The following is a 26,725-nucleotide window of genomic DNA, read 5'->3' on the forward strand; positions in this document are numbered from 1 at the left end:
CAAAAAGCCAACCACTGTTAAAAATCTCTAATTCTCAGAAGGCAATTAATTCCAACAAGTGATAAATGAAACATTACTTATTTCAATACAGTTACTATTGTTTGAAGACCATTTTATTGTGTTGTATAGGTGAGATTTGTTTACAGATTCAGGGGTAATGCCACTGAATTCCATCTTGACAGAGCAACAAAATAACTCCAAAACAGGCTAGAGCAATAAATATCAAACCATTCAATCTAAAATGTATAAATATAAAAGTAATTTCTGAAAATGTAGGAAAAACAGGAATCCATTTTTCTGTTTTGGCTGTTTGTAGAATAACATTGATATCGTCCATCTGTATCACCTCAGATCCAGCACAATTATCTTTATGTCTTTCCCAACCACATGGGTACATGGCTGCAGAAGAAGTCAATCCATTACTCACAGAAATCAGTTTCAGTAAAATAGCCAGTAACCTCATCCATGAACTAGGTCTGTAAAGGACCACTGAAAAGGATCTACTTGGAACAAAAAATCTTAACATTTTTCAGAGTTAGACAACTTCTCATTACCCCTACAATCAACAATAAAAGAACAAAACAAAGAACCTTGACTTCCCCTTTTGAGGACTAATACTGACATTTGTAAAGTCTGACAATAAAGTAATTTCCACTGTCTCTCAGGATTATTTCCCTGTTTTTGTTCACTTTATTTTGAGCTATATGCGATGCTTCTGTATTTAAAGTGAGGCCTATTTAAAAAACTTACTTATTAAAGGTAAGGACTTATCAGAAATGTTACTGTTATCTGGAAGATGACTCTGACTAATTCTACTGTTCACCCATACATATAGCTTACTAAGTTATTAAAACAGCAAAAGATACAGTAGCCAGGGGAAAATTTTGGGCAATGAAAGAAATAGGGCTTAACCTACTTACAGCTGCACTTTTTAGCAGCTAGGATGTTGGGACATTACAGTTGGAGAGGTAAACTGGTTTTAGTCTAAAACCTGAAGAGCTCAGGAATTACTCCCATTTGAAAGTGTGGCTTTTGCTCCTTCAGAAAGCAGGTAAGAATGTTGAGTGATGGTAATTGCCTCTGGTTAGCCACCATTTGAATGGCAGCATGTAACACTCATTACATGGCTGCTACTGACTGCTTAAGTAGTCTCCTGCTGTCTACCTTAGTCAATTAACAGTAATGAATCTTTAAAACAGGGAGAAAGTAATTAAGAAATCTAACCTCAGGCACATGTGATTTCTATTTGTAGCAGAACAACGAAAAAGAATTTGACTAGTCAAAACCATGTTGGATTATTTACTTACATTAAATAACCTAGGGTCCTTTGTATGTGGATGGAATCCCTTCTTTTTACAAGCAGAAACTTCTAGCATGCCAGCATTAGTAAGTCTGAAGATGCCAGTGCTGGAAAGCAAAACAAGACATTCCTGTTACACACTGCTCCGATAATACGTGTTCTGGGTTTCACATGCAAATTGTTAGCTTAAGAGAAAGACAACAAAATGGCACTTTGTGACCTTTGATACACAGGAGCCCAGGCTGAGATGGATTTTTAAATCAAAGGGAGTTGTATTCCTATAAAGGAAGAGATGATGAGGGGAAGGGGAGAAAAAGAATCACAGTACTGATGCTATTCCCATTAGGCAGGTTAGCCTACTGCGGGCTAAGGCTAGGTCATACAGGCACAGGTACAAAGCAGAAACTTAGGTGTTCTGGATTGCATTTCACCCAGGGCACCTTAAAAGAGAACAGCCTTTAAGCTAGCTGTGTAAATGACTGGTGGTGATTACCACTCTTTTAGGTAATCACATAATACAAAGCATTAGAAAATGCCCTGCTGCACATGTATTGAACAAAATGTTAGAAACCCCACCCTTGTGTAAAGAAGATTGATACCTATTTAGCTGCAGGACAGCACCTGATAATAAATGTTACAGGTTAGAATTGGTTACAGAGTATCGGCATAAAGTTTGAAACTAGTTTGGAAGATCAGAAATTTGAAAAGCAATACAGACATGCTCATGGTTACAAAGATCAATGTTTGTGCACTTGCCACTGAATCTGTATTCACAGCTCTGCTACCAGAATGGCCCATATACGAAGTTAGCCATCCTGGACAGGATTCATTGAAGCCACATCTACAGAGGTAGAAGGCCAGAAAGGTTGGTTGAAGAAATGCAGTCTAAACAATGCAGTTAGGCCTGGTGCCTTGATATGCCAAGCACGCAGAAAGAGAATCACAAAACTGATATGGTCAGAAGGAACCTCTGAAGATTGCCTGGTCCAACACATCTGCTTTGGCAGAACCAGCTTGAGCAGGTTGCCAAGACCATGCCCAGTCAAGGTTTTGAGTATCTCCAAGGATGAAGAGTTCACACTCTCTCTGGGAAACTTGTTCCATTACAAACCTTCACATTAATATTTACATGGTTCCAGTTTCTTCCAAATACATATTGTTCATATTTCATGGCGTAAAAAAATAGATTATCATAAAAAAACCCCTGATCTTTATGCTTCTGCTTCACAAACTGCAATTTTCATATCATTCTAGAGAAATATGCCTAACTTCCCTCCACTTCCTCAATCAGACAGAATGAATATAGATCTGTGGTAGGGCATGGGCAATGAGGACTCCAGAAGAATAGCTTGTGAATTACTACTTTGTTGAGCTGAATATAAATAAAATTTAAAATCTGGGTCTGGGAACGGAGGAAGAGAGAGAAACCAAAACCAATGCAGTGCATAGAGACTGACTGAAACGCCAAGTCTGAGCAACTTACAGAAAAAAACGAACACTATATTTGTGCCCTTTATCTGAGTTGACATGTACTCTTTACATTTGATCAAATTCTTTTGAGAAGGAGCAGGGAAAAGTATCTAAATATTACTTAAAAAATCAGAACTCACTCATTATGCTTTGGTGAACAAACAATTGCAATGGCCTCTGGCAACATTAGCTGATAAGAACAATGAGTATGAAGATCAACACTGGATAAGAACGCAGTTTGTGTTGGATGTGTCTACAAAAAGAAAGGGAAAACTCAACATCATGAAATATTTCTTACAAACTAAGGTCAACATAAAATTCAAGAAGGAACTGTAATTTGTAACAAGTGAAAGCATCATTATTTCCCCAGGTTAGTTTCTTAATTTATTAACCGAGATTCTATATTGTTAGGGTGGCTTTTCAGGATGACATTTGTGGTGGCACATTCACAATCAGATATATATATATATATGCAGTTTTCTGATCATGGAGGGGCAAAAAAGTAGAATAAAGAAGCACAAGAAAAAAGGGAATTCCTCAATTGTCCAAGTCCCTAAGAGTGAAATTAATATAAAGTTTCAGTAACACAATATCTCCCCTCCCCAACTTTTGAATATGGCATCAGAAATTAATAAAATACCCCTAAATCAGCATAAGCAAAAGTTGCACTGGCAAAAGCAGGCCCATCAACAGAAAGCTTCAATTGCATTAAGAAATACTCCTCTGTGGAGAATGTTAATGTTGATTTACAACACTACAATTAGAATTAAGTAAGCAAATTAATTTGGATGATTCCAGTTGTTTCTTTAATTTATTTCCAGGTTTCTTTTTCACATAGTATGTAGAGACAATATAGAAAAGCCAAAATGTATGAATCATACATACATGGATCCAACCCAAAGTGAGGAGATCATACTGATCCTGAATACCAAATAATTCTTCCACATTCTCCATGTCACAGTAGTCTGGTCCTGCAGTTTGCTTTGGCACAATTACATGCGTAATAGTAAATTCATTATGTGTCTGTAAAACAAACATTGACTTAGAGCAGAACAAACTGACTAGTGAGTAAGTGCTGAATCAGAAGCTGAAAGATGTCAGCTTATCAGCTAAAACAAAACAGTATAGCTCCACTGATTCCAGTGTGGCTCTAGTAACATACTGTATCTGAAAATATGCATTAGCGTTTTATTATAAAAGCATACAGAGTGCTATTAGTCACAAGACAAGATTCTGGTATTTCAATGTTCTCAGAGACCAGTGTGAAAAGATTGTCCTTTAAAGTAATTAAAAACATATAAAAGAGGTTTGAGAAAAATATAATTATTTTCTGTAAAACTTGGAACTTGGAACTTGCTATTCTTTCTCTTCATACAATTCAAATACACTTGGGGGCATCTTTAAAATTCTTTGTATGTCAGCATCAGTCATGCCATCTTTCCCTGCATTGTTTTATCTAGGTCAAAGGGAAAAAAAAACAGCCTGAAAATCAGATGTTCTACAGCTTGATAGGGAGATTTTCTTCTTCTTTTTTGTTGTGGCATTATGAATTTGATGACTCCAGTGGATTCTAGCAGTCTTTATATTTCATTGTCCTGTAACTAAACCTCACTTACCTTAGATGAATGCCAGAGAAAGGACTCGAAAAGGCCTGTGTTGTACAGCATGCTGAAAAACTTGCTACATTTTATAACAGCAGCAGTGTACTTTGATCAGATGTTTCCCCAGTAAAGAAAGCCCACAACCCTGAAGTGATCACTCAGGTTATAATATGAAGTTCCTTACATTAAAGACTAACTATTTAGATCTACTCTGAAATCAATACATCACAGGATAATACAGTACAATCAAATATGTTTTCCCCATATGAATGTGAAGGTTAAACTGTACCAGTTTTCCACAGAGAATTCCACATGTCTCTATTCCTCTTATCGTATTTGCCTCTGCTAGCAGCAGAAATTTGTGACAGAGATCCCTGGGCAAAATGACACCTCTGAGTGCTTCGGCCAATTGAGCTAACCAAGAATAAAAAAATAAAAACAAAAAAGAAAGAGATAGCAAGATAAAAAGGTATTTACAGCTTTCTCTAAAATCAGGAAATATACAAAGTATATATTACATTACATTATATTATAGAAAAACGAAATAATTATACTTACCACATCATAGATATCTAATAAGAATAAATCTACAGCACAAGCGCTTCATCTAATTTGAAGTGACCAGCCCATAAGATATGCTTGCTAGCCTGTCCCTGAGGTGACCGTGAGCTGATAGTATTCCCCAGGCCAGGGCTTTCCGGAGTGAACCACTGCAGGTTCTGCTTCTGCTCCTTTGAAGTCCCATGGCAAGATTCAGACTTCATTCCAGAGGAACACTAAGTCTCACTCTGTAGATCCATCTATTGGTACTCAGCTGGAAAAAGTGAAACTGCAACTAACACCCTCTCTTAAAAATGAAGAAACTATAGGGAACTATTGTGTGTACACTAACCTGTTCATGTTTATTTCACTAGGGAAATCCTCACAGTAAATAAATACATATCCAGGTAGACAAAATAAAATAGAGAAAAAAAAATCTCTGCACTTACTCTGAACAGCACTTAGAGTAGCCACTGGTTTTAAGACCCGGTTTACTGGAGGCGAATGTTCAGCACAGCCAGATGTACTACTCCTTTCTTTTTTCTCAAGCAGTGCAGTAGATAAGGAACTGTTCTCTTGTACAGAAATACAAGATAACATGCTTCCATCTATCTGTTCAGACATAGCCATGCTCTCTTTGTTTTTCTGATCTCGAGCTAGTTCTTGCTTCTTAAGCTGATCCTCAAAGAATTGAAACTGTTCTGATTCAAGCTGCTGTTGCCGCATATGTGCAATTCGTTTCTTCTCTGCCTCTATCAGCTTTTGATGCTCTAATTTCTTCAGAATTTCAATGTTACATTTGTTCTGAAACATATGCAATATAATGTCATCCTCAGAAAACTAAAAAAGTTACAAAAAATGAAGGCAAAGCAGCAGTCTTACAGTTTAATAAAGCCATCAAATACTGTCATTAAAAGGTAGTCTTTCAGAACCTATTTGCTGAACTGGAAAATACAACTATACCCCCAAAGGCAGTATGGAAAAGATAATTGGTATTTAAGGGAGGGAAACAAAAATACATGTTTTCTCAGATGCTCTTTCCAAGTCAAGTATTTAAACTACAAATCCTGCTTTCAGTGACTTCAATACACAAGATGCAGGTATTTATAGTTACTTAGAGACTCAGTTCAAACTTGAGCACATTTGGAGCCAACAGACTTTTCCCACTTATAAATTTCAACTAAATCCTCTTTATGAAACAGAACCAGAGTGTACCAAAGACCTATTGAGATATTTGTAGACAGTTATTAAGTAAATATGATAGCACATGTATTTCTTAGCACACACTTGCATTACTTATTTTCAAATGACAAGCTGATTCTAAAGAAAAAATGAAAAGTCATTACTAATCAGCCCAGAAAATTATTAAGTTCTTGTAGACCTGGCATTTTACTCCTTACTTTTTAAGTTTTATGAGATAGAAAAATACTCATGCCAATAATTATTTACTTACCATAAAAAACTTACCTTTTTTTGCATGTATTCTTGATATTCTAAATTGTATTTTTTTAAAAGATCTCTTTTCAATTCATCTGTTCGTGGAAATGCAACCTCCTTCAGTTTCTTTGGGGTGGGATGGGGGAAAAAGACAGATAAGTTTACTTTTCACTTTTTAAAAGAACCACCTGGAAAACAAACTCAGCTGTAATACAGATTAAAAAAAATACAAAATAGAAAAAAGCCCTGCTCTTCTCTCAGTGGAAAAAATGGAGGAAATACACACTAAATTATCAGCTTATGGAACTTCTACAGCACAGTGATTTCAATAAAGATACATTAATTTGTATTAGTGAAAGTTGTGACACAGCTACTTCTTATTTCAAAGCAAGTCTAGCCCCTTTACTAGCAATCTGTTTTCTCTGTTTTGTTTAATAGGTACATTTTTGTTGTATGTGTAATTTATAAAAACAAGCTAAGGCAAATTTTCAAAGTTTCAAGTACGATCATGGCATTGACTTCCCAGTCTGAAATATGTCTGAATATGCCTGTTTCCAGGTGGGGGAAAAAACAACCATTCCTTTGAAGAGACAGCTTACCTGTAACTTTGTGTGACAGCCCTGGCAGGCAAAACAATATTGTTTGTAAAAACAAAACCAATGCCCACTGTTTTCTACTGATGTGATGGCTACTACAAAGTAATTCAGAGGATGTAGGCAAGGGAGGCAAAGAGACTATGTGCTTAATCCTACTGAGTGCCATAGGAGGAGGCATGTTAGATGCCCTTTCTCAATAGGGATGTTTTCCCTAGGTTGTGGGCCATAGTCAAAACTTTAGCATGAAGTGTTTTGATTTTGAATGTAATATTCAGCTTTAACAGTAGACAAAGCATGCAAATAGGGGAGCATTAAGCAAGAGACACTTGTGCTCCTTGTAACAATTCTCTCTGGGCAATTTCAGCTGTTTTAAGTTCAGTATAAGGCTATTTTTAAAATGTATTTTCTAGAGAGGGAAAAAAAACAAGGTAAAACTATTTTTTTATAAAAGTGGAGGGAAAAAATCTGGTAAAAACTAAGCAAATACATATTTGGTAATAAAGGAAAAATATACTTTGCTTATTTAGCAGAGTAAGCAAATACTGCACAGACACCAGTAATGCCACACATCTCTCACTCTGTTTGCAATTGTCAGTTTGGACCATTATCCACTCACATAACTGGGACCAGAACCAAACTAAGTACTGTTAAAATAGCGTATTTTTAATATGTGAGCTTTCAGAAACAGATGTACCCAAGTCTCCAACAGTCTACCAACTTATTCAGAGACCATTCTCATTCACCTTTCAGATCAATAATTTAATTTCCAGTAACGATCAAGTAATTAAACCAAAACAAAACGTGAATGACTAGTGGAGAAAGGTATCAGCAATTCAAGCTGTGGTGGCTGCCATGAGCTATGTGTGTACCAGGGGAAAAGGAGTGCCAGGAAAAAAATGGGAAATTCTGTGCAAAACCTTTCTTAAATGCCAGGAAATCATAAGCCTACCTTAATAATATCTTGTTTTTCTGGTACTGCACATTGGTGATAGTCTCGGTGACTGGGCAGCTTTTCTACAAATAACCTAGAAAATTAAACACACATGTGTTTGCCTCAGAAGTCAGAGAAATATCCATAATAGCTTTTATGCTGGCAGAAAAAACAGATTCACATAACTGTTAAACACTAAATTCCAGATGACTTGGAGCAGGTTTCTACACATGTTTGAAATAACACATTATTGTATGGACCTGCATGGGACACACAAGATAAGGAGAGGAGATTATTTTCCACATCTAATATATATTTCGGTTTTCATTAGTAGTGGGTTGGGTTAAGGAAAAGGACTAACTAGCAGGCAGCAACTAAAAATATCCGTCAAAAACACGCTCCACTCTAGTCAGTGTTAACAAATACTATTTCTACTCTCTTTATCTGACCTTAGCCAAAATGCTGAATATTACATGGAAGTCAAGAATGTGGCACTGGCTATCATTAAAGCAGGTTTTTTTAGCAGACCAAGCTTCCCTTCTAACTGCAAGATTATTAATCTACCCAACGGATAAATTATGGTAATACTTAAAATGCAAGGAGTTTGGAATACACAACTGCTATCATTCTTTCAGCAAGCTGCACAATGTTCACCTCCAGGCCCTCTTTTTACAGATATAGATACATTTAAAATCAAATGGGATAAGAAAGGTTTGGTTTAGTTTTCAGAGTATGAGGAAAATAAGGAGGGAGGAAGGATGTCTCCTATTACAAAGATTTTAAAATATGCATAATAAATAAAACCTCTCAGAAGTAATAAAACAAACCAAGAAACTATAGAAAAACTAGCTAGGTTAAACATTTAAATCTGCCACTGATACAGTTTTTGTCTGTCTATTCTGACAGTTGTAACAAAAGCTGGGCCAGATTTGTTCTTTTGGAGTGTGGAGAATAATCATACAATGAACATTCCATTTATTTCTGTAAGAAACAATAAATTATACTTAATTATTTTGGGGAAGAAAAGTGAAAGAAAAGCAAAGAGCCTTTTTTCCCCATGTTTTTTAAGTGCTGTGCAATCCTACCATCTTTAAGATCAGTAGACACTCATGGGATATAACTACTAAAGGCTCAGAAATCTTATCTAAACATTACTTTTTAAGTCAGATACTGTATTTAATCAACATGCTGACATATACAGAACAGTCTCCGAGCAACAGTACTCATAGTATGGCCTGGCACAGTAAACTCCAACCTCTGTATAGTAGTCCTGACTTCATGCCTAGCATTTAAGAGATGGATAGGATCCCATATGAACAGGTGACATGCAATTTTAACAAAGCCCATGTTTGACATAAAGACCTCCAGAGAACAAAGCTACTCTGCAAGAATACACTGAACAATTTTTTTCTTCATCTAAAGCGGTTTCACTGCAGCTTTCCATTTCAGTTTACTCAGAATTATAAGCTGTAATGACTTCAATTGGTTTCTTACGTTATAAACTTATTATAAAAAACAAAAGCATTCTCCAGGTTTCCCTCCTCCATATACACTGACGCCATTCGCTCCATCTCTACTCCAGATCTAAAGTAACGGCGCGGAGTGATATCTTCATTGATTGTGATGTTGCTGCCAAGTTTGCTTAAGGCACGTACTCTCTCTTCTGGAGTCACAGAAATGTCTGTGTGGTCAGGAATAGCTACTAGCTTTTTCTGAAAAGGAACAGACTGATTAGCAAAGAGAATATTCTGTTTCACTTTCAGTAAGCAGTCTCAGGCAAGAAGCTCAAGGGAAATCTTCAGCTAATTTTTTCTCAAAATAGGCATTGGTTTCCCCACTGCTAGCCACAGTTAAAACATTCTAACATGTTTCTCAATTGCAAATAAATTATTCCACACTCTCCTCCTTCTCCCTCCCCAAAATGATAAAATTAGGAAAACCTCTGTAGAAAAAAAGAAAAGAAAAAAAGAAAGATAAAATTAAGTAAACTCCTGCAGAAATTACAGAGGGCAATAGAAACTGTGTCCTCTGTCCATCACATATGAATTCTACAGAGTTTGTCCTAAGTTACTGTAATAATTTGATAGAGGTCCTGAATACTTAGACTCCTATTACACGATGTATAAGGTTTGAGTGCTTGGAATAGTTCAGGCAACAAAGAGCAATAAGTTCCCCTGGTCAGTCAATAGTCCACTTCAAATCTTCATATCCAGTTTTAAATGAGGCAGTTAAATAAGTTAGAACTAACTACTGAAGAAGAAGCATGGGTGCTTATTACAGTCATTACCTTCCTGTTAAGTAGCTAAATAATTGGCTACTGCTAGTTGTTTCCTCTTATTTTGATGAATTTTTTTACTCTTTCTACTCAAAATGTTAATTTCAACTTCTTTAAAACCAGATTGCTGAAAGCCCATAAACCACACATAGAGAAATAAAATAAATCCCAACAAAACCGTCAGGCAGAATGTGGGAGGAACTGGCAGCATGCAGGAAGAGACCCAGTGAGCTGACAGTAAATACTGCTAAACAGCTCTCTGAACTGATTCCTAATTGAAAGTGAAGTTGCTCAGCCAGTGAAGCATTTCTTTGTAACACGTACCAATGAGCTGACAGTGAATGGTTGTTCCATGTTGTTGTCTGCCTGCAAACCAAGGAGATTGCTCTGTTCCTCCAAAGTCTCCATCTGACTGAAAAGGACAGTATCAATCCAGCTCTCACTATTTGCAACCAGATGTCTCAGAGTTTAATAGCCAAAGGGAAACTGGAATATAGACACGTTGATTGTGGTTGTGTGCTGGAAAAAATAAGACAAGTCATTCAGATTAGAAATACATTCAAATGTCATATAAGTTTGCATGCCAGCACTTACTCATTACTTTGGTGACGCAGTACTTCCATATTTAATAATAATTTAAAATTTATCAGGCATCTAGAATTTAAATTGGGAATGCATGGGAACTTCCGGTGCAGTTGAAGACCTGCTGACCTGTACTGTTATTACAGTGGATTCAAAAATGATATAACAAATTATTTTTACAGTTTTTACAGTAACTTAAAAACAACCAACTTTTAAGCATTAAGTGAAAAACTCAGAAGTTCAAGGACAGAATCTGTGCTTCCTTGAGGATATGTTTTGACAAACACATTTATAAACAGTGTGAATTTGGTATCTTTATTTCCTGCTAAGCCTGTAATTAAAAATAAAATTTTACACATGAACATGTATCAGTAATACAAATCATAGAAAATACTTCAAGCACCACATGTTCCACCTGCACAACTTGCTGACTTCAACAACACTCAAAATACATTAAATTTTGATAAGTCAGCTAATAATAACTACTCCTTGCACAGCTTTGAAGAAGTTAAGACAAGTATTTAGATGTTGTGGTCATCAGAAAAAAAACCAAACCAAAACTAAACCAAAACCAAAAAACCCAACACTGAAAGAGGAATGAATTATTTAAATTACACAGGAAATGTGAAAATTAAGTTTCTAAAGTCTTTTTTCCCTTCTGTGCACTCAATCTAAATAGACGTGATTCTGAATGTTGAAGGCACTTTATATGTTGCAATAAATACGCTTATGCTTTTGTAAAAGCATGGAGTGCATTCAGCAAAGATATTTTCTCAGCATACCTCTCTCTAGAGGCCAAAGGACTCTGGGTTAGAGAAAAACAACCCTAATGTGTTTTCAGCTGGCTGTATTTCTCAAGTATTTAATTCTACATTTGTGTCTTCCTCTTTTTTTTTTTTCAAAATTAACAGTATCTATTAGATCAGTCCTTAATTTTAACCATTAGTGCAAGTATTACAGGAGAGATTAAATTCACTTGTGTAACACACTTTCTTTAAAATAATCAGAATCATCCCATTTTACTTGCCAAAGCCCTTACTGGCATATTCATTCCACCTTATTGAATCATTCTTACTCTGCTTTTACATATGACCTCCCGACATCACTGAATATATTCTTGCTTGACTTTATACCAATATTTTCCATTTTCAAGATTTTTATTCTCATCATAAGGTATGTCACAGGTCTGTGAATTCAATTTCAAGGCCTGCTTTTTGGAATTTTAGGTGTTCAAACTGCTTGCACAATTTGTAACCAAAAAACTGGAGCACAGCTTATACACCCAAGAAACCAACCTTAGTTGTGGTTGCTGTAGTAATGGAAACAGCTCTCTAAACAATTTAATACATAATTTTATATACATGGAGCTCTGGTGTAAATGAGCAGCTTGACAGGAGAGCCTATTCATCACCTATTCACAATCTGTAGCAAGGCCCCATGGGACAACAATAATGAAATATTCTTGCTTTAGCCTACTCCAAGAAACATTGTGCTTTACACTGAGTTTCACCTGAAGCCCTTCTGCAGCTGAAGCACTGTAGATGTGAAAGGAGAGGGCTAAAACTTGGCCAGTGCAGAGCTCATGTTAGTCTTCTGCCCATACAGCTCAGATTCTAAGCAGAAATTAAATCTTCAGTGAGAGACTCTGCATTCATATGATCTGTGGAGCTCAGGAACAAAAAAACAAAAACAAACCAAGCCAAAGAAATGTACAAGCAAAAAATAAACAAATAAAAAAATTGGTCTAAAGTATGCATCTAAGCATAACAAACTACAAAATATTCTTGCAACTCAATGTGTAACAATTTTTTGGTTTAAAAGTAAAGTTGCAGAAATGTATTTCTGTTCAATTCCTTATTTCAGTTAGCAGCTTCTGAGCAAGAAAACCATTTCTCAAACCTTTCTCCCTCAACAGACCTTCAAAGTCTAGAGAGGAAAGGGATATTTAAGAGAATGCTCTTGAGATGCTTTTCTACTGAGGACATATGGGATATTGATCAAATGCTTTTTTCAATTATTACTACTCTGAAGATCTTTCAGCATAGCAGGTAGGCAAGTGAAAAAAGTTAGTGCAGCAAGAGGCAAACACAAGACCCACTAATTAGTAGTTTGTTTTTTTTGGGAGCCAGTATTCCCCAAGAGGTCTTTCCTAAAGAAGTTTATGATATTCCCCCAGTCAAAATCTTTTTTCAAATGGCACAGGGAGGCATCATGGAACCCTTTAATTGCAAAGACTTCTCAACCTGGTTTCCTCTAAAAATATTAAAGTTATAAACAGAAGGTAACTCAGTGAATTTTTAACCTAAAGAAGCATTAGAAGTAATAATTTTTACAAGTGGAATAACAGGTATTTTAAAGAGGAGACAAATGGCAATAGCAAAAACTCACACTTCTTCAAAAATGTCTCAGAGTCTGGAAAGGATGAAGAAGCTTTGCACAGAGCATAAGACAAGGCACAGTGCAAGAGCTTAACAGAAGAATGGGTGTAAATAAAAGAGGAAACAAACTTTTCAAATTTAGCTTCAGAAACACTTTAAAAACCAGATTCTGCAAAGAAAGAAGAAATACAAAGATGAATTTATGTTACTTTTACAACAGTGTGAAATAAAAGGTATTAGCCATTACAAGTGGCAGTGTAACTTAAGAAAACATCCTAAAAAGAACTCTGGCTGTCTTATGACTGCACTTATATTATCCTTAATACGTGGACACACTGGCAGAATAATGAATGAATAAAATGCAGAAAGTTAAGCTTTACTAAAAACACCACCACAGGCATTTCAGCCAGCACCCTGGAATGTCTCTGTGCATAATGTTCCTCATGGCACAGCCTCACAGTCACCTTCAGTTGGCTGAAGGGCATGACTTCTTTGAACTCTCACTTTGCTGGCTCCAGTGACTTCAAGGCAAGTTGTAGCTGATCCAAATGAAAATTAAATAGACTTTTAAAATTATTTTCTGCTCAAAATCGAAATGCAAAGGAGGCAGAACCACAAAGACAGCAAAACAGACAGACTTGTCCCTTTCTGAGGCAGTGCTGCCTAGATTAATATAAGCTGGCTTTGAAAAGGCACCCTAACAACTTGTTCAGCACCTACAAGTGACTCTTTGTTTTCTGAAAATAAACTTTTTTTTTACTTTACGAGAGCAAAGATACATTCAAATACCAAACCTCTCTGTATAACTGAAACTAATTATACTCAAATATACACAATAGTTATGCTAATACAGTGAACTACACTCCAACCACAACCACAGGGGATAAACAGCAACACCAGCTTGGAGCTGTCTTAGGCTATTAGACTGTAAAGTGCTCTAAATTCTAACAGTAAAGATACATTTTTCTGCTTTACTATTTCAGGAATTCCAATTAACTTTAAGATTGACTTAAGTAGTGGGGTTTTTTTGAGAAGAAATGCCTGGATATTTGGCATGCAAATCAGGTTAGTCTTTTTTAAATTATGAGTTTACTGATAGTCATTACAAGAATATAATAATTTAACATCCACTTAACAGTTGAGAAACTTTTCTTGATTTCATTGGCAATAGTAGTCCTTACTAAATCCCATTTCCTCCTCAAAAAGCACTTGTTTTTGTATATGATCCTTGAAATGTATTAATCCTCTAAAAATCCAGCTTTATTAAATCAAAGTCCTTCAGCCACAGGACATAGAGCAAAGTGAGAAAATCAGCATTTTAAATGGCACTGAAAGTCATTCTGTCTGTTCAGGCTAACAACCATGGTACCAAGTACTAGGGAAGTGAAAAGCAGGCAGAGCAATTTTAACTGAAAGTATATGCAAATAGTATTACATGAAGACAGAATAAATATATCAAGACATATCAAGTACTTCAGGAGTAAGCTAGAAAGACAGAGGTGGTATGAGAAAATCTGGGGAATGTATGCACAAACTCTCATGCTTTTCTGAGAGGCATAATATCACAATTCATCACAAATTCTCCAATGCCCTCACAGTTTGCTGCATGCTGATGATTCAAGTAATTGCCAGGATGGATGGATGTGGACAAATGAGCCACACTGCCTGTACTTAGAGCCTGAGGGGCACGGCCTCACTAATTGTCCAAAAGATGTAAAGTGGTGTGACAGTGAGAGGTGGTACACACAACTGCACAGCAAGGCTTATCAGCTCAAGTGCAGTATGAGCTATTTAAGTTACACAGTTTGTGTCTGCAATGCCTTCAGTGGAGCCAGCTCACAGCCTGGGCAGAAGGAGCTTGTATCTGTTTTCATAACAGACTCTGAAATGTCTGTTTAGTACAGTGTGTCCTTCACTGATACAACGCAACTGTGAGAGATGACTGTACCAGCAAAGTCAACAAAGCCAAGCAGGACCACACTCTGCCCAAGGATGCACACTGAGTGCAGCACCCCAGCAGGAGCTATGTGTTCCAGCTTTCTGGAGAGGACACTTGCACAAAATGGAGCTCAGTGTCAGGACCTCTCAGCAAGTAGCTGACTGCAGAGTGTGAGAACTGAATTTTAATATCATCTGGAGGCTGCTCTTCCTTCTTCGGTTCTTCAGAAGAGGTTTTTAAATGTTGAATGAGCTTTTCAGATTTTTAAACATGTAACAGACTATCTTTAATAGATATTAGTTTAATAATTCGTTTCACTTTTTAAGATTACTTTGAAACATTGTTATTACTTACTTTGAAACATTAGTTTCCTCTTTGTAACATATTTTTAAATTCCAAGGGAATTTTTCATAACACTGACTTCATTGTGGTCATTAAGATTTGTCAATATTTTCGCTATTGGTCTTACTAAAAAGTTGCATCAAAGAGACCACTAGTAAAATTTTACAAAGCACTTTTTTCATTCAAAGATTGGGTTCTGTTAAGAATAAGAGGGCCTTATTTATGCAATGATTTATTCTTTGCATATTTTTCATAGTGGATTATTTCAGAATTTCTAATCCTTTTGTTTGATATTTTGGTGGAATGTAAAGTCCAGATGAGGTTTCCATCAAAAGCACTCACTTCAGTCCATTGAGATCAGGATGCTTACAGTCTGTTTAGAAATACTTGCTAATATAGAAGCTAAAATGTGGCATAGTTATACTTTTTACAAACTACTCTTGAGAGAACTGTTCTGCAGGACAAGAAAAAGCTTACTTTAATATAGTTATGAGAAGTTAACACATTCATACTTCAATTTACTAGACTAGGAAGTGTGATGATTACAGAATCCTAGAATAAAGAGGTCAATTCTTATTAAAATAGCCAAATTAACAAGTGCAAAAAACCCTTTCAATTACCCATAATAGAACTAAATTGTCTCAGCCAACTTTATACAGCCAAGCAGAATCACACTATTCTGAGTTGGCAGGGACCCACAAGGATCATCGAGTCCAACTCTTAAGTCAATGGCCCACATAGGGATTGAACCCATGACCTTGGCATTATTACAACCAAGTTTTAACCAACTGACCAGCAGCTGCCATAGGAAGGCAAAGGACTGTTTCCTGCTGGTAAGTCACTCATGAAGCAGATACTTATACTTCTGGACTTGGAAGTGGATGTTCAAGTGAATGTGGTGAGAAATAGGTTAGAAATAGAGGGTCCTACCTCATTCAGCTCTTTTTGAAATGCTAGGCCATGCATTGGCACAGCACATAACAATTTAAATACACACTTGGGTTTGATACATAAGTATGCTAAATACCAGCCTAAACAGCAAACTGCCTTCTGTTGGTTCTTTCCAAAAAGAAACTGTCAACGTGCTTTTTGTAACAACCATTCAGAATTACAGCAAGTGATTCAGCTGGTAGAGTAACTAGTCTCTTCTGGAAAAAAAACAACAAAGCATTGAATATCATGGCAAGATCATTCTCTTGTGCAGAGGAAATACCCAATCAACAAAACCCAACAGAATGGCCTTTCAATGAAAGGAAGCACTGTGAGGAGTTGCTTCCCAAAAACCCTGCACCTTTCAATAGAGAAGTTGCTCTTCACAGTAGGAGCTACTCAGCTTGGCTCTAGAAAAGCCCATCTCAGTAACAATTCATAGTTTAATAATGGTCCTTAGCTCCATGGCTTCATTTAAACAGCATTACCAAGACCTCCTAAGCTCCACTAACTCCCAGAGGCAGCTTCTGAGCTATACAATTATCTATCCTATAAGTAGGTCAACATTATTTCCTCTTTTTCCCTGGTGAAGAACCAGTGCGACACATGTCCCAGCATACTGCCTAGAGATCTCTCTGCAAACTATGTCAGTGGTGTATAGACAGTAGCACCTTCTCTGGATTGTGTGCTGAGAGGGAGAAATCATATGCAAGGAAGATCCTCCATGCACCAACTGATCTGCCAAACCCAAGCCGTGCTTTTATGGTTAGGCCACTCACTGCTCTAGCTTATATTACAAAACTAAGCTTTATTTTCATCTAAAAAAGTGGGTTTCACAAGAGTCTGTTTCCCCCCAGATAAAAAGAAGTTAGAATAATTATGTGAAGGCTTTTAAAGTCGTTCTGTAAATATTTGGCTGACTGCAGTTAGTCAGTGTGCTTCCTTGAATATCATTGACTGGCTGTTTTCTAGAGACAGTTTTCCTTTTGGCACAGACACGAACAGTAGTGCATAAAGTAGCTACATCAATAAAATTAGATTGCTCCTGCGTCTGCTAAGACTGATAAACTACTGCAATATGCAAATAACATCCAAAATGGCATGTGCAAGAACCCAAGTTTTATGCCCTACATAGTATGTGAATGCAGGCTTTTCCTATTGATTCAAAGCACAGAGGAGACCTCTGACTTTAAACTACTTTCTCATTCATTTTTATGCAGACTGTTTTTAAATCTACATCTAGTATGTTTGTTACTATAAGATAACCCTATGCACTTGAACTCTACACACAGATGATGGCTTGCTACCAGATTTATTAATACACTCTGTCTACAAAAATATTTGTGTCTTTTAAGAGAATGTCCTGAAAAATGGACTGGAAGTATTGAACATTCAACTGTGCATTTGTGAACTGACAGTTCTTTCTCTTGTGGTTTCTTGTGTCAAAACAAAACACAATCTCTCTCCCCTCTCCCTTCTTTCAGTTTCATCACAAAAGCATTTTTAAAATAATGGATAAAGTATCACTAATGGCAGAATGTCTTGATTACAAACAATAACCTTCTTAGGCAGTCAGTGAAATATACCTATACAACACAGAACAGTATCTTTCCAGTGACCCACTAAAAAGATGTTCTAGATGTAGAAAAACAGTGCTATTTCCTTCCTTTAGGAAACCCATAACAATCCCCCATCAAATTTAGTGTACCAGGGCACAGTAACCCAGAATAGGGGAGAAATAAAAGAAATAGCTGTTGTTACACAATTTGTTCTTTGATGATTCAGTTGTAATACTGAAAAAAGGGGATATCTGCAATACAGAACATCACTGATAAAACGAACTTCCACCATGAAGACAAAAAGCTGTGTTGCTCAGGGAAACAAATGAGATGCTAAAATCAGCACAAAGGCCTGCAACTTCATAGACTTCCAAGAAACAAAGCAAGTATGATTCCTTGCAAAGCTTTAGGTTTCCCAGATTTTTCTGCCTCTGTCCCTATTTCTCTCAGAGCCCACTAGGCTAGGAGGGTTAAGAATCTTCTGCTTCTGCCTACAAAAAGGAAGGATTTTTCTGGCAATATTTGCTTCTTCATTTTGAACACTTTCAGACTCCATAACCTCTAGTAAGGATATTTATTAATTGAGTGAGTAACTAGTTGCAACAATGAATTTCTCTCTCTATCTGATGACAAATTCCTATTTTGTGTTGCTTCTTATGGTCCATAATATAAGAGAGCAAATAAAGGAGAATCAAATTTACTTGGCATTTCAGACATAAAAATTCACAGTTCATCTGAAGTCTATTAAATTGCCTGTAAAGAATGAAGCTTGTCTTGTGGTCTCAAATCTAGAAAAAATAATTTGGGGCATTATTTCAAAGGATTCTGAATGCTTTGTGCCCTAATGGTTAAGTAATCAAAGGACAGGTAAGAAATGGATAGTAATATTACCTACAGGATGAAGTGTAACTACAATTTAATAAGGTATGTTTCTGTAGTGTGATGTTTATACTAAGATAATGCAGTTAGTTGACTACAAAATTAAATCTCTGACCTCCCACCCCAGCCTACATGATTCAGGATGTCTCATGCTATGAGCAGATGGGAGAAACAACAGGAATGTCTAGCTCTATGAGGAGAATTCCGGATGCTTTAGACTGCTTTTTCTACTTGGATAGTTACAATATTTAGTTTCTCTTATGTAAGTTTGCAAAGATTGACAATGCTAAGCACAAGTATTAGATCAGCACTGGCTGTAACACAGTCAACTCACAGGGCTGCTTGACAGCCAGCTAAATTATCCAGAATATCAAGGCTGAGTGCAATGATTTGTGGTTAACATAATATACGCTTGCAGGCCATCAGGCTATTCATCCCAATAAAGCCATGCACAGGCTATCTTTGAGGCTATTTTCAAATTATTTGCTTTTCCCCTCAGGTTGAGTCTCTTGATCTTTTCAGCCTATACAAGCTCTTTTCCATATCAACACAGAGCAACAGATATCTCTGAAGGCCTTTTGACAATTGTTCAGAGATGGTAAAAGAGGAAGACACTTCCTACGTTGATTATGCAGTGAGCCCACAGCTTCTATAATGGAATTCCGTATGTTGTGTTCTGAACTGTGAGTCATCTAGAGCTGCCAGTAGGAAGTGGTAGGCAATGGGTTGTGTCTGAGGAGCTGACTGACTCACAGCATTACCAAGAGGCATCATCAACCATGCAAGATTGAAAATGCTGGATTTTTATAAAAGGGTTTTCTATGCAACAACAGTACTAAGTCACTATACACGGATCATTCAGGAACTGTACAAACAAGATCATTTGCTTTTATGGACTGATACTTCTATTTATAATGCTTCCTGGCATGAAAATCTAAATGCTCTCATTTTACTAAAATTGTATGGACAAAGACTTTACATGTCAGCAAACTAATTTTCAGAACACAAACTGCAAGTGTAACCTTTGATGCAGAAATAAAATTTCAGGAGTCAGGTAAGACCAGAAAAAACCCCATTACTTCTACATGTCTAGCAAACACAGACCAAATCTTTAGTTTTTACAAAACATGCCCTTGTGTCTTCATGCACACCTGCCATATCCTCAGCAGCTGGAGATTTAATGACACCACTCACCTTGAGCTATACTCTTCCTCAGCTTGGTGATTAACTTCAGAAAATGCCTTAAGGCCTGAACTTAAGCATGCTTCATGCACACAAGGAAAACCACATGAGACATGCCTTCACAGTATTTGCATAGCAGTACCAAGTAATACAAATGATTGCAGAACTGATCAAGACACTATTTTTAAATATAATGCTATGAAATAATGCCCGTGCACCTGCTGCCATTGAAAATACTATAACCCCCCCAACAATGAAATTTGTACTTACAGAATTATATAGAATTTAGAATGAATGCTTCTTCCATTCCTACAGTGTCCTGTGATGTATGAAGCTCCAGACTTGTCAACACTGGCCTTTGATTCAGTTTTTCAAATGTTTAGCACTTAGACATGCAAGGTACTAGCAGAAATGCTTTTAGAACATCAGAAAATGCAGCTGTCCCACAGCAATACAATATATTGCCTGAGCAGCACCCACAACAACAAACCTAGACTCTATTCTCCTGGGAATATTTCATGAAGCTCTGGGTCAGTATCCTATTTTCTAGCTGATGATCTAAGGCAATTCATCAATATATGCTAACTACAGTTAGTCACTTTAGTCTGCAATGAGGAGAAAACCCACTTCTCTGAAGACAGAATTTTAGCAAAGCTGGTTCTCAACTGGCAAATGAACTCCCTTGGAACTACCATCCATCCAAGATCCCATAATCTCACCACTTCCCATTCTTAGTAAAAGGTGGGGGTTTTCCTGCCCATGTATTCAGAATCATGTATGTATTCAATAAAATTAATTCCAGACCAAGAGGAATTCGCCCAGAAGAAACTTGTGAAACAGGGCAGCCTGTGTAAGAGGAGTGAATCAGGTTCCTCAGTGCACCTCGGAAGGACACCCTTGGTCCTACAGAGGTCAGAAGGAGGCATGAAGTATATGAGCAGAAACAGAGAATTACAGATGCCCAGAGAACACAAATTCTACTTTTTCATATTCTTTCACTTTCTATTTCGGTGATCATCTTTCACACGAAGATGGAAATTATTTTAAAAAACCCCAGAATACTGTTATGAGTTTGATTTCCCTCTGAAACACGGTAACATTCTGGACTCGGCTCCCCACCACCCTGTCACCACGTCTTTGCGTACAAGCAGCGGAGTCAGCCAGCAGCTTTGCGCTGCCGGGCTCGCAGCCCCCCCGCACACCGCTGGTTCCCGGCGGCACCACGATGCCCGCGCCGCATGCCCGCGCCGCTCGCTCTGTCCGCCGCGCTCCCGCCCAAGTTCCGCCCTGCCCTGAGGAGGGCTGTTTCCGACAGGCCTCCGCGGGTCGCCGCACCTGACACCGGGGCGGGGACGGGTCGGGCCGGCCGCACACCGGGTACGCTGGCCGGAGCTGCGGAACGGAGGGAGCTGCTACCGGCCCCGGCTCCCGGCACTGCCCGGCTCCGGAAGGGCTATCACCAGCTCCTTTCTCCCTCTGCCTGCAGGAACGGCGGGTGCAAAGCAGCGGGATGAAGGCGGGAGACAGCGCCTCGCCAGCTCCCCGCTCCTCGCACCGGAAAAGGCGACGGCTGCTTACCGGGGTCTCGCATCCGAGTGAACGGCGCCGCGGACAAAGCTCGGGGCGGGCGGAGGCAGGAGCAGCGGGGTGGCCTGGGCCTCCTCCTCCGCCCGGCCTCGCCGCGCCCCGCCGGGACGCGGAGCCCCGGACGCCGTGCGCAGGAGGGCGGGCAAGGAGCAGGAGCCGGCGGTGGGGAGCCGAGCGCCCTACGCCGCCGCGGCCGGCCCGGGTTACGGTGCGGGGCGAAGGGAGGAGCCTGCGCGGCGCCGGGGCGAGCGGCGTGGCTGCGTCCCGCTCTGCGCTGCGGGGTCCGGTCGCCGCCTCCACTGCTGCAGCCCCGCGGCCGCTGCGGGGGCGAGAAGGCGACGCAGCGACCGCGGGAGGTGGCGGCGGGCTCGGGCAATGGGGCACGGGGTGCAGCATGGCCCCTGCTCACCTGGCGTGTGTGCCCTCCACATTTGCCACCGTCCCGGTGTCGCCACCTCCCCCTCCCCAGCCACTGTGAAGTCAGTCTCTTCATTGCTTGTGTACCGCAGGGTATGCGCACCTCACCTGTGCTCTCCTGAACTTTGGAGAGGGCTAACAGGGCAAACACTGCTAACACCGTTGCTGTCAGTGGGCAAGAAGGAAGAGGAGGAAGGTTAAAGTGAAGGTGTGGTGGTCAGTGTAGGGCTGTGGTACCTGGGAAGGGGGATGCTGGACAGGCGAGACTTCCTCCCCTAAGGCAAAGTAGGTAGGGGGTCACAGCCTGGCAGTGCTGTGGGCTGGCCTAGATCTCTGATGGCAATGTCCCGCCAACAGAGCAGGTACTTTGTGGAAAGTTTGGATGACCTTCTTGTCCTTCTGTTGAACCTGCTCAGCTTAAACTGATCATATTGATGTCTTTCCTGGAGCCCAAACCTAGACCTGGAAGTTTAGATGTGGTCTAAGATACTTGTATTTGGCTCATGCTACATTCCCAGACATGGTATGGGAATTTCCCTTCGGTCCTTTCATTGTGTATAAGACTGTCCTGGCTGCTTGACATCCCGACCTTGAAGTACCACTCTTGGTGCTGGTGGCTGTGGAGTGTGGCAACAGGTCTTGGTCCTGCTTTAAGAACGGGGGGACTGTTTTGGGCAAGCAACAAAAGTCTGGTGTATTCAAACACTTACCTTATTATCTTGGATTGGACTTGAAGTGCTATGAAGTAGAGGCTCCAGTCTGTGTTATGAAAGGGTTTCAGTGGGTCTGCTGAGTTTAATCCCATCCTGAATCAGATACGGAAGGGACACTTACAGTGCTGCAAGGATTTTGTCTGGGTAGCTAACAGTTTTCCAAGATGAAGTGTAAAGAGTGAGTATCCCTGTTGTTCAGACACTGACCATTTCAAGACTACATTTCTGATGGATGACAATAAGAAGATAAAGTTTGGTTGTAGGAAACTTTGGCAAGTGCAGGATGTCTCTGAAGAATATTTAGACATTGTCTTCTGTTTGAAAAACTGGCAATCCTTTGTAAAACTCAGTAAGGTCAGAGGTGATGTTAGGCTGATTTAGGTGCTCAGTATTGAAGACACTGCACATTGTGTTATTTCCCAAGCAGTGTTGGTCACTGACCTGAATGCTTCCCTGTAACCTCTTGCAGGGTGTGTCTGTGGCTGGTTCTTCCTGTACAGCACAGGAAGATACTCTAGAAAAGTTTGAACTTGATGTCCTGGAGCAGCTCTTGCTGGCTGTTTCCAGGCTGAGTAAGCTTAATTTCAGATTGTGTCCACACAACCAGATTTTGAGGCATTGCTAGATCCACCTTTGTTCACCTCCCTTAATGGGAAGTCCTCAGTGTCTGCTTTCTACACTTGGGCAGAGCCATGTGCTCTGTTTCATGGGAAATCTGAGTTCTAGTTCACATAGTTAGCCCTGATTCTGCAGCAGAGTAAAGGCAAGGATGGTCAGGGTGAAAGGAGTTTGATGTTGTGATTCTCCTTTTTCCCTCCCATGGCATATTTTGTGCAACATCACACTATCAGGTTCATCCTGTGCATCTTGTCTGAATGTTGAGTGGCTGAATGCTGCAGACGTGTAAATGGATGTAGAAGTGAAGGGCTTTGCTGCCAGACACTTCCTAGAGGCACCCTCTTCCTCTTCAGCAGGCTGGAATTCTTGATCCTACTCGCCCTGTCTTCAGACCAGAGCTTGTGTCTGCATTAGGTGTAGTGTTTGTTGTGCCTCTGCCAGGTCTGCCCTGCTATCTTATAGAGGACTTTTGTGAGTTCTCTGGGGTGATCGGAACACTGGGATTTATAAATAACTTGGTGTACACAAGAGTAGTCACTCTGTGTCTTGGAGTGCAAACCTCTCCAGAAGTTATGAACTCAGTTCCCAGTGGTACCACAGGTTGCTAGAGAAGGTGTGTCATTTGCACATGTTTGCATGAAGTGTCCTTTGCATGTGTTCTCTATATTGCATGAGACAAGCATGTTTGTTTATATGTGTATGTCTATCTCCCGGATTATGATCAAATGGGTTTCACTTATGCCCCCACCCAGAAACACCCACAGTGCCCAAGATACCCTGTCTTGCCCTGTAATGATAAACCCTTAGTTGTGATTTTTGTAGATGAGTAAGTGGGACACACTGACATGGGAAACTGAGAACCTAGAATAACTTTAAACAACTTCTTTACTGATAGTGGCAAGAATATTTATTGAGATGGATGTTGTTGCCTTTCATGTGCAGGTTACTGCTATGCCTCCATCCTCAGTTGCCAGGTTATGAGCATGATGACAATTTTGCTCCTTGTAGTTAGGGGATTAACAAGCCATTAGTTATGTGAGGGTAGGAGAGCATCTGCATCTATCCAAGAATCAAGTGATTTCTCTCTGATATATGTTTTCTGGTGTTGAATTTCTTGGCATTTGGCCATAATAGACAACTTGTACCTGCCTAGATACCAGGGTAGTTTTACAAGTGAAGATCTTTTAGGTCTGCCTTTCTGCTGTTGGTAATGTGAGGAGAGGAAAAGAGGTGAAATGCTCTATCAAGATGACAGATGATTTAATTTAAACAAAGGTTAGTAATACTTCAAAAGAGAAATTACCTCTCATTTTGGGTTTTCATGGGAAATCGCCTTTGTCTCAAGTGGAATATGTGGTACTGGTCTACAAGGAAATAGAAAATGAAATCTTCGTTTTAGCCAAATCACTCCTATAAAAACTGAAATCTTCCAAAAGAATTGAATCCTGAAGTATTCCATCTAATGTGTTTTGACAATGGTTTTTAAACCTTTATACATATCCTTATACCAATATTCTGTTGCTAAATAGAAATATCTGGGATTTCTACTGGATTAATTCCTTTTGTGGTGCTTTAAGGGTGTTTCTTTTAATAGTTCAGTGATTTTCGTATATGTTTTTTCAGCTGCATCAAGGCCCCAGAGGAAATCAAGATGTCCCCATGCAGGAAAATGCTCATGGTAAATGAGATTAGTAATCTGAGGAAGTAGCCTTGCCATGTCTTTTGGATCTGCAAATGCATCCTGTCCACCACTCCAAACTGCAGTTGGTATGGTTACCTCCTCTATGTTGTACTCACGAGGAGCAGTCTGTAAAAGAGGGAGAAGGCTGAGTAAATGCTGTTGTATCAAAAGTTATGTTTAGATAACACATAATTCTGTGCAGGCATCTCTCCTTCTCTTTCCCTTCTGGCCTGCTGACAGTAAAACTGTAACGGTGAAGGCCACCCTCTTATTGTTTATTGCCCTAACCCCATTCCTTGCCTTGCATGTCATCACAGAAGAAAGAAATGCAGAAGAGTAAAATGGGGTCATCTGAGATCTGGGCCAAATGACTTAATGCAGGATGGTTATTTTTCTACATTGGTAAGGGATCATACATGAGATGTTTTTAAACTTACCCCTATTATCAAAGGGTGGTTCTGCTATTTTTCTTCTTGGCTGCTTTTTGGCCAGTTTCCTAACCATTCACAGTATTGGGAGTAAAACATTGGCCATTCCAAAATTTAAACTTCAGGTATTTAAAGACCACATGTAAGGATGGAAGATGTCTTGTTTGGAATCTTTCTCCGTCTGTAAATTAATGTGACACCCATAAAACAACTGCCCTGAAGTAATCAGTCAAGTTGTAAGTGTTGCAAGAGGAGCACAGCATTTCTGAGTGTTGACTAGGCAGTAACTAAAGTTCTGACTGACCAAGAAAATTTTTGTCTGTTTCCTTTTTTCCACACAGGCTATTTCACCAAGGCAGTAGTCTCCACTGTGCTGTACTGGATTCCTTCCTCTGTATTTTTGCAGTAAGTAGCTTCTGAAAAACAAGGGATGCATTTCCATTTTTTTTTCCTCCCCAGTTTAGTGTTTAACTGAAAGGCAGACCTTGAGGCTTTTTGGGGAAGTGAAGAGCTCTGCAGTCATCCAGTCCTAGGACTTGGGTGTGGCTCTTAGGCTTTTGGGAATGGCAGGAAAGTTGGCATTCATTGGACACATCCTTGCCTCAGTAGGGGAGGCAAAACAAACTTCTGGTAGCTGTCTGCAAGGATCTGTCTATGCAATGTTTGTGAATAGACTTTGACAATTATGAGTGTTAGATTCTGGTGAAACATTACATGAGACCACTCTCCACCTCTTTCTGTAGAACTTAAGGTGCTAGAATATGAGTTTTTCTATTCTCAGTTTTGCCAAGACCTAAGAATGAATTCTCAGAGAAATTTATTACCTTACCTGGTTATATTTCTTCATGTTTTTCTTAGGGCCATAGTCGTAAGCTTGAAATTGGTCTGCATGTATTAGCTGTTAATATTGTAATAAGGACAGATTAAATGAGAGTGTTAAGAGGGCAGAGTGCAGAAGTTGTTTTCTGCATGTAATTGAAGTCAAGTCTTGAGCAGTACACAGGATTCCAGGGATACTGAAGATGGATCACCACCTTTTCCCATGCTAACATTCTCTCCTGATACTCAGCCACCACTCTTGGTATGTTTAGTTATTAAAATCATGTTGTGTTATCTTAGTTGGGTCTTTAGTTAGCTAAGTTAGCTCTTTATGATGCAGGAGTGTTTCAGGGCTGTTACTTGTCTGTGGTGTCTCCTCATGCACCTTGACTTCTACGTGTCAGTTTTGCGTGGTCTGCTCACAGAGTGGCAACAATTCCAGAGGCTCTGTACTGTTTTTGAGAATTTGGCTATGGGGAGCAGGGTGTGATACCTTAGCACTAAACTGTTGTCTTCTTGAA

General features: G+C 39.2%; 2 protein-coding genes across 6 annotated transcripts; one reads left to right on the top strand and one right to left on the bottom strand.

Moving 5' to 3' along the window:
• Positions 1-95: 95 nt before the first annotated feature.
• On the bottom strand, positions 96-21,758 carry STAMBPL1 (STAM binding protein like 1). 4 transcript variants are annotated; one of them, XM_071563865.1, is made up of 11 exons: positions 21,520-21,758; positions 10,475-10,669; positions 9,370-9,587; positions 7,894-7,969; positions 6,379-6,474; positions 5,361-5,715; positions 4,661-4,785; positions 3,656-3,793; positions 2,911-3,023; positions 1,308-1,407; positions 96-399 (listed from the first exon to the last, which is right to left on the bottom strand). In XM_071563865.1, the coding sequence occupies exons 2-11, from the start codon at positions 10,556-10,558 to the stop codon at positions 343-345; spliced, it is 1,362 nt and encodes a 453-aa protein (XP_071419966.1). In that variant the 5' UTR covers positions 10,559-10,669; positions 21,520-21,758; the 3' UTR covers positions 96-342. The 4 variants fall into 4 exon arrangements, with proteins under 4 accessions (XP_071419966.1, XP_071419968.1, XP_071419969.1 ...); XM_071563867.1 differs by lacking the exon at positions 21,520-21,758 and adding an exon at positions 21,277-21,507; XM_071563868.1 differs by lacking the exon at positions 21,520-21,758 and adding an exon at positions 19,954-19,989.
• LOC139675781 (collagen alpha-2(I) chain-like) lies at positions 21,160-26,725 on the top strand. Of its 2 annotated transcripts, none has more exons than XM_071563871.1 (2): positions 21,160-24,954; positions 25,275-26,725. In XM_071563871.1, the coding sequence occupies exon 1, from the start codon at positions 21,452-21,454 to the stop codon at positions 22,004-22,006; it is 555 nt and encodes a 184-aa protein (XP_071419972.1). In that variant the 5' UTR covers positions 21,160-21,451; the 3' UTR covers positions 22,007-24,954; positions 25,275-26,725. The 2 variants fall into 2 exon arrangements, with proteins under 2 accessions (XP_071419972.1, XP_071419973.1); XM_071563872.1 differs by having other exon boundaries at positions 25,727-26,725.

The sequence above is a fragment of the Pithys albifrons genome, chromosome 9 (genome assembly GCF_047495875.1).
Source record: "Pithys albifrons albifrons isolate INPA30051 chromosome 9, PitAlb_v1, whole genome shotgun sequence".
Lineage (NCBI taxonomy): Eukaryota > Metazoa > Chordata > Aves > Passeriformes > Thamnophilidae > Pithys > Pithys albifrons.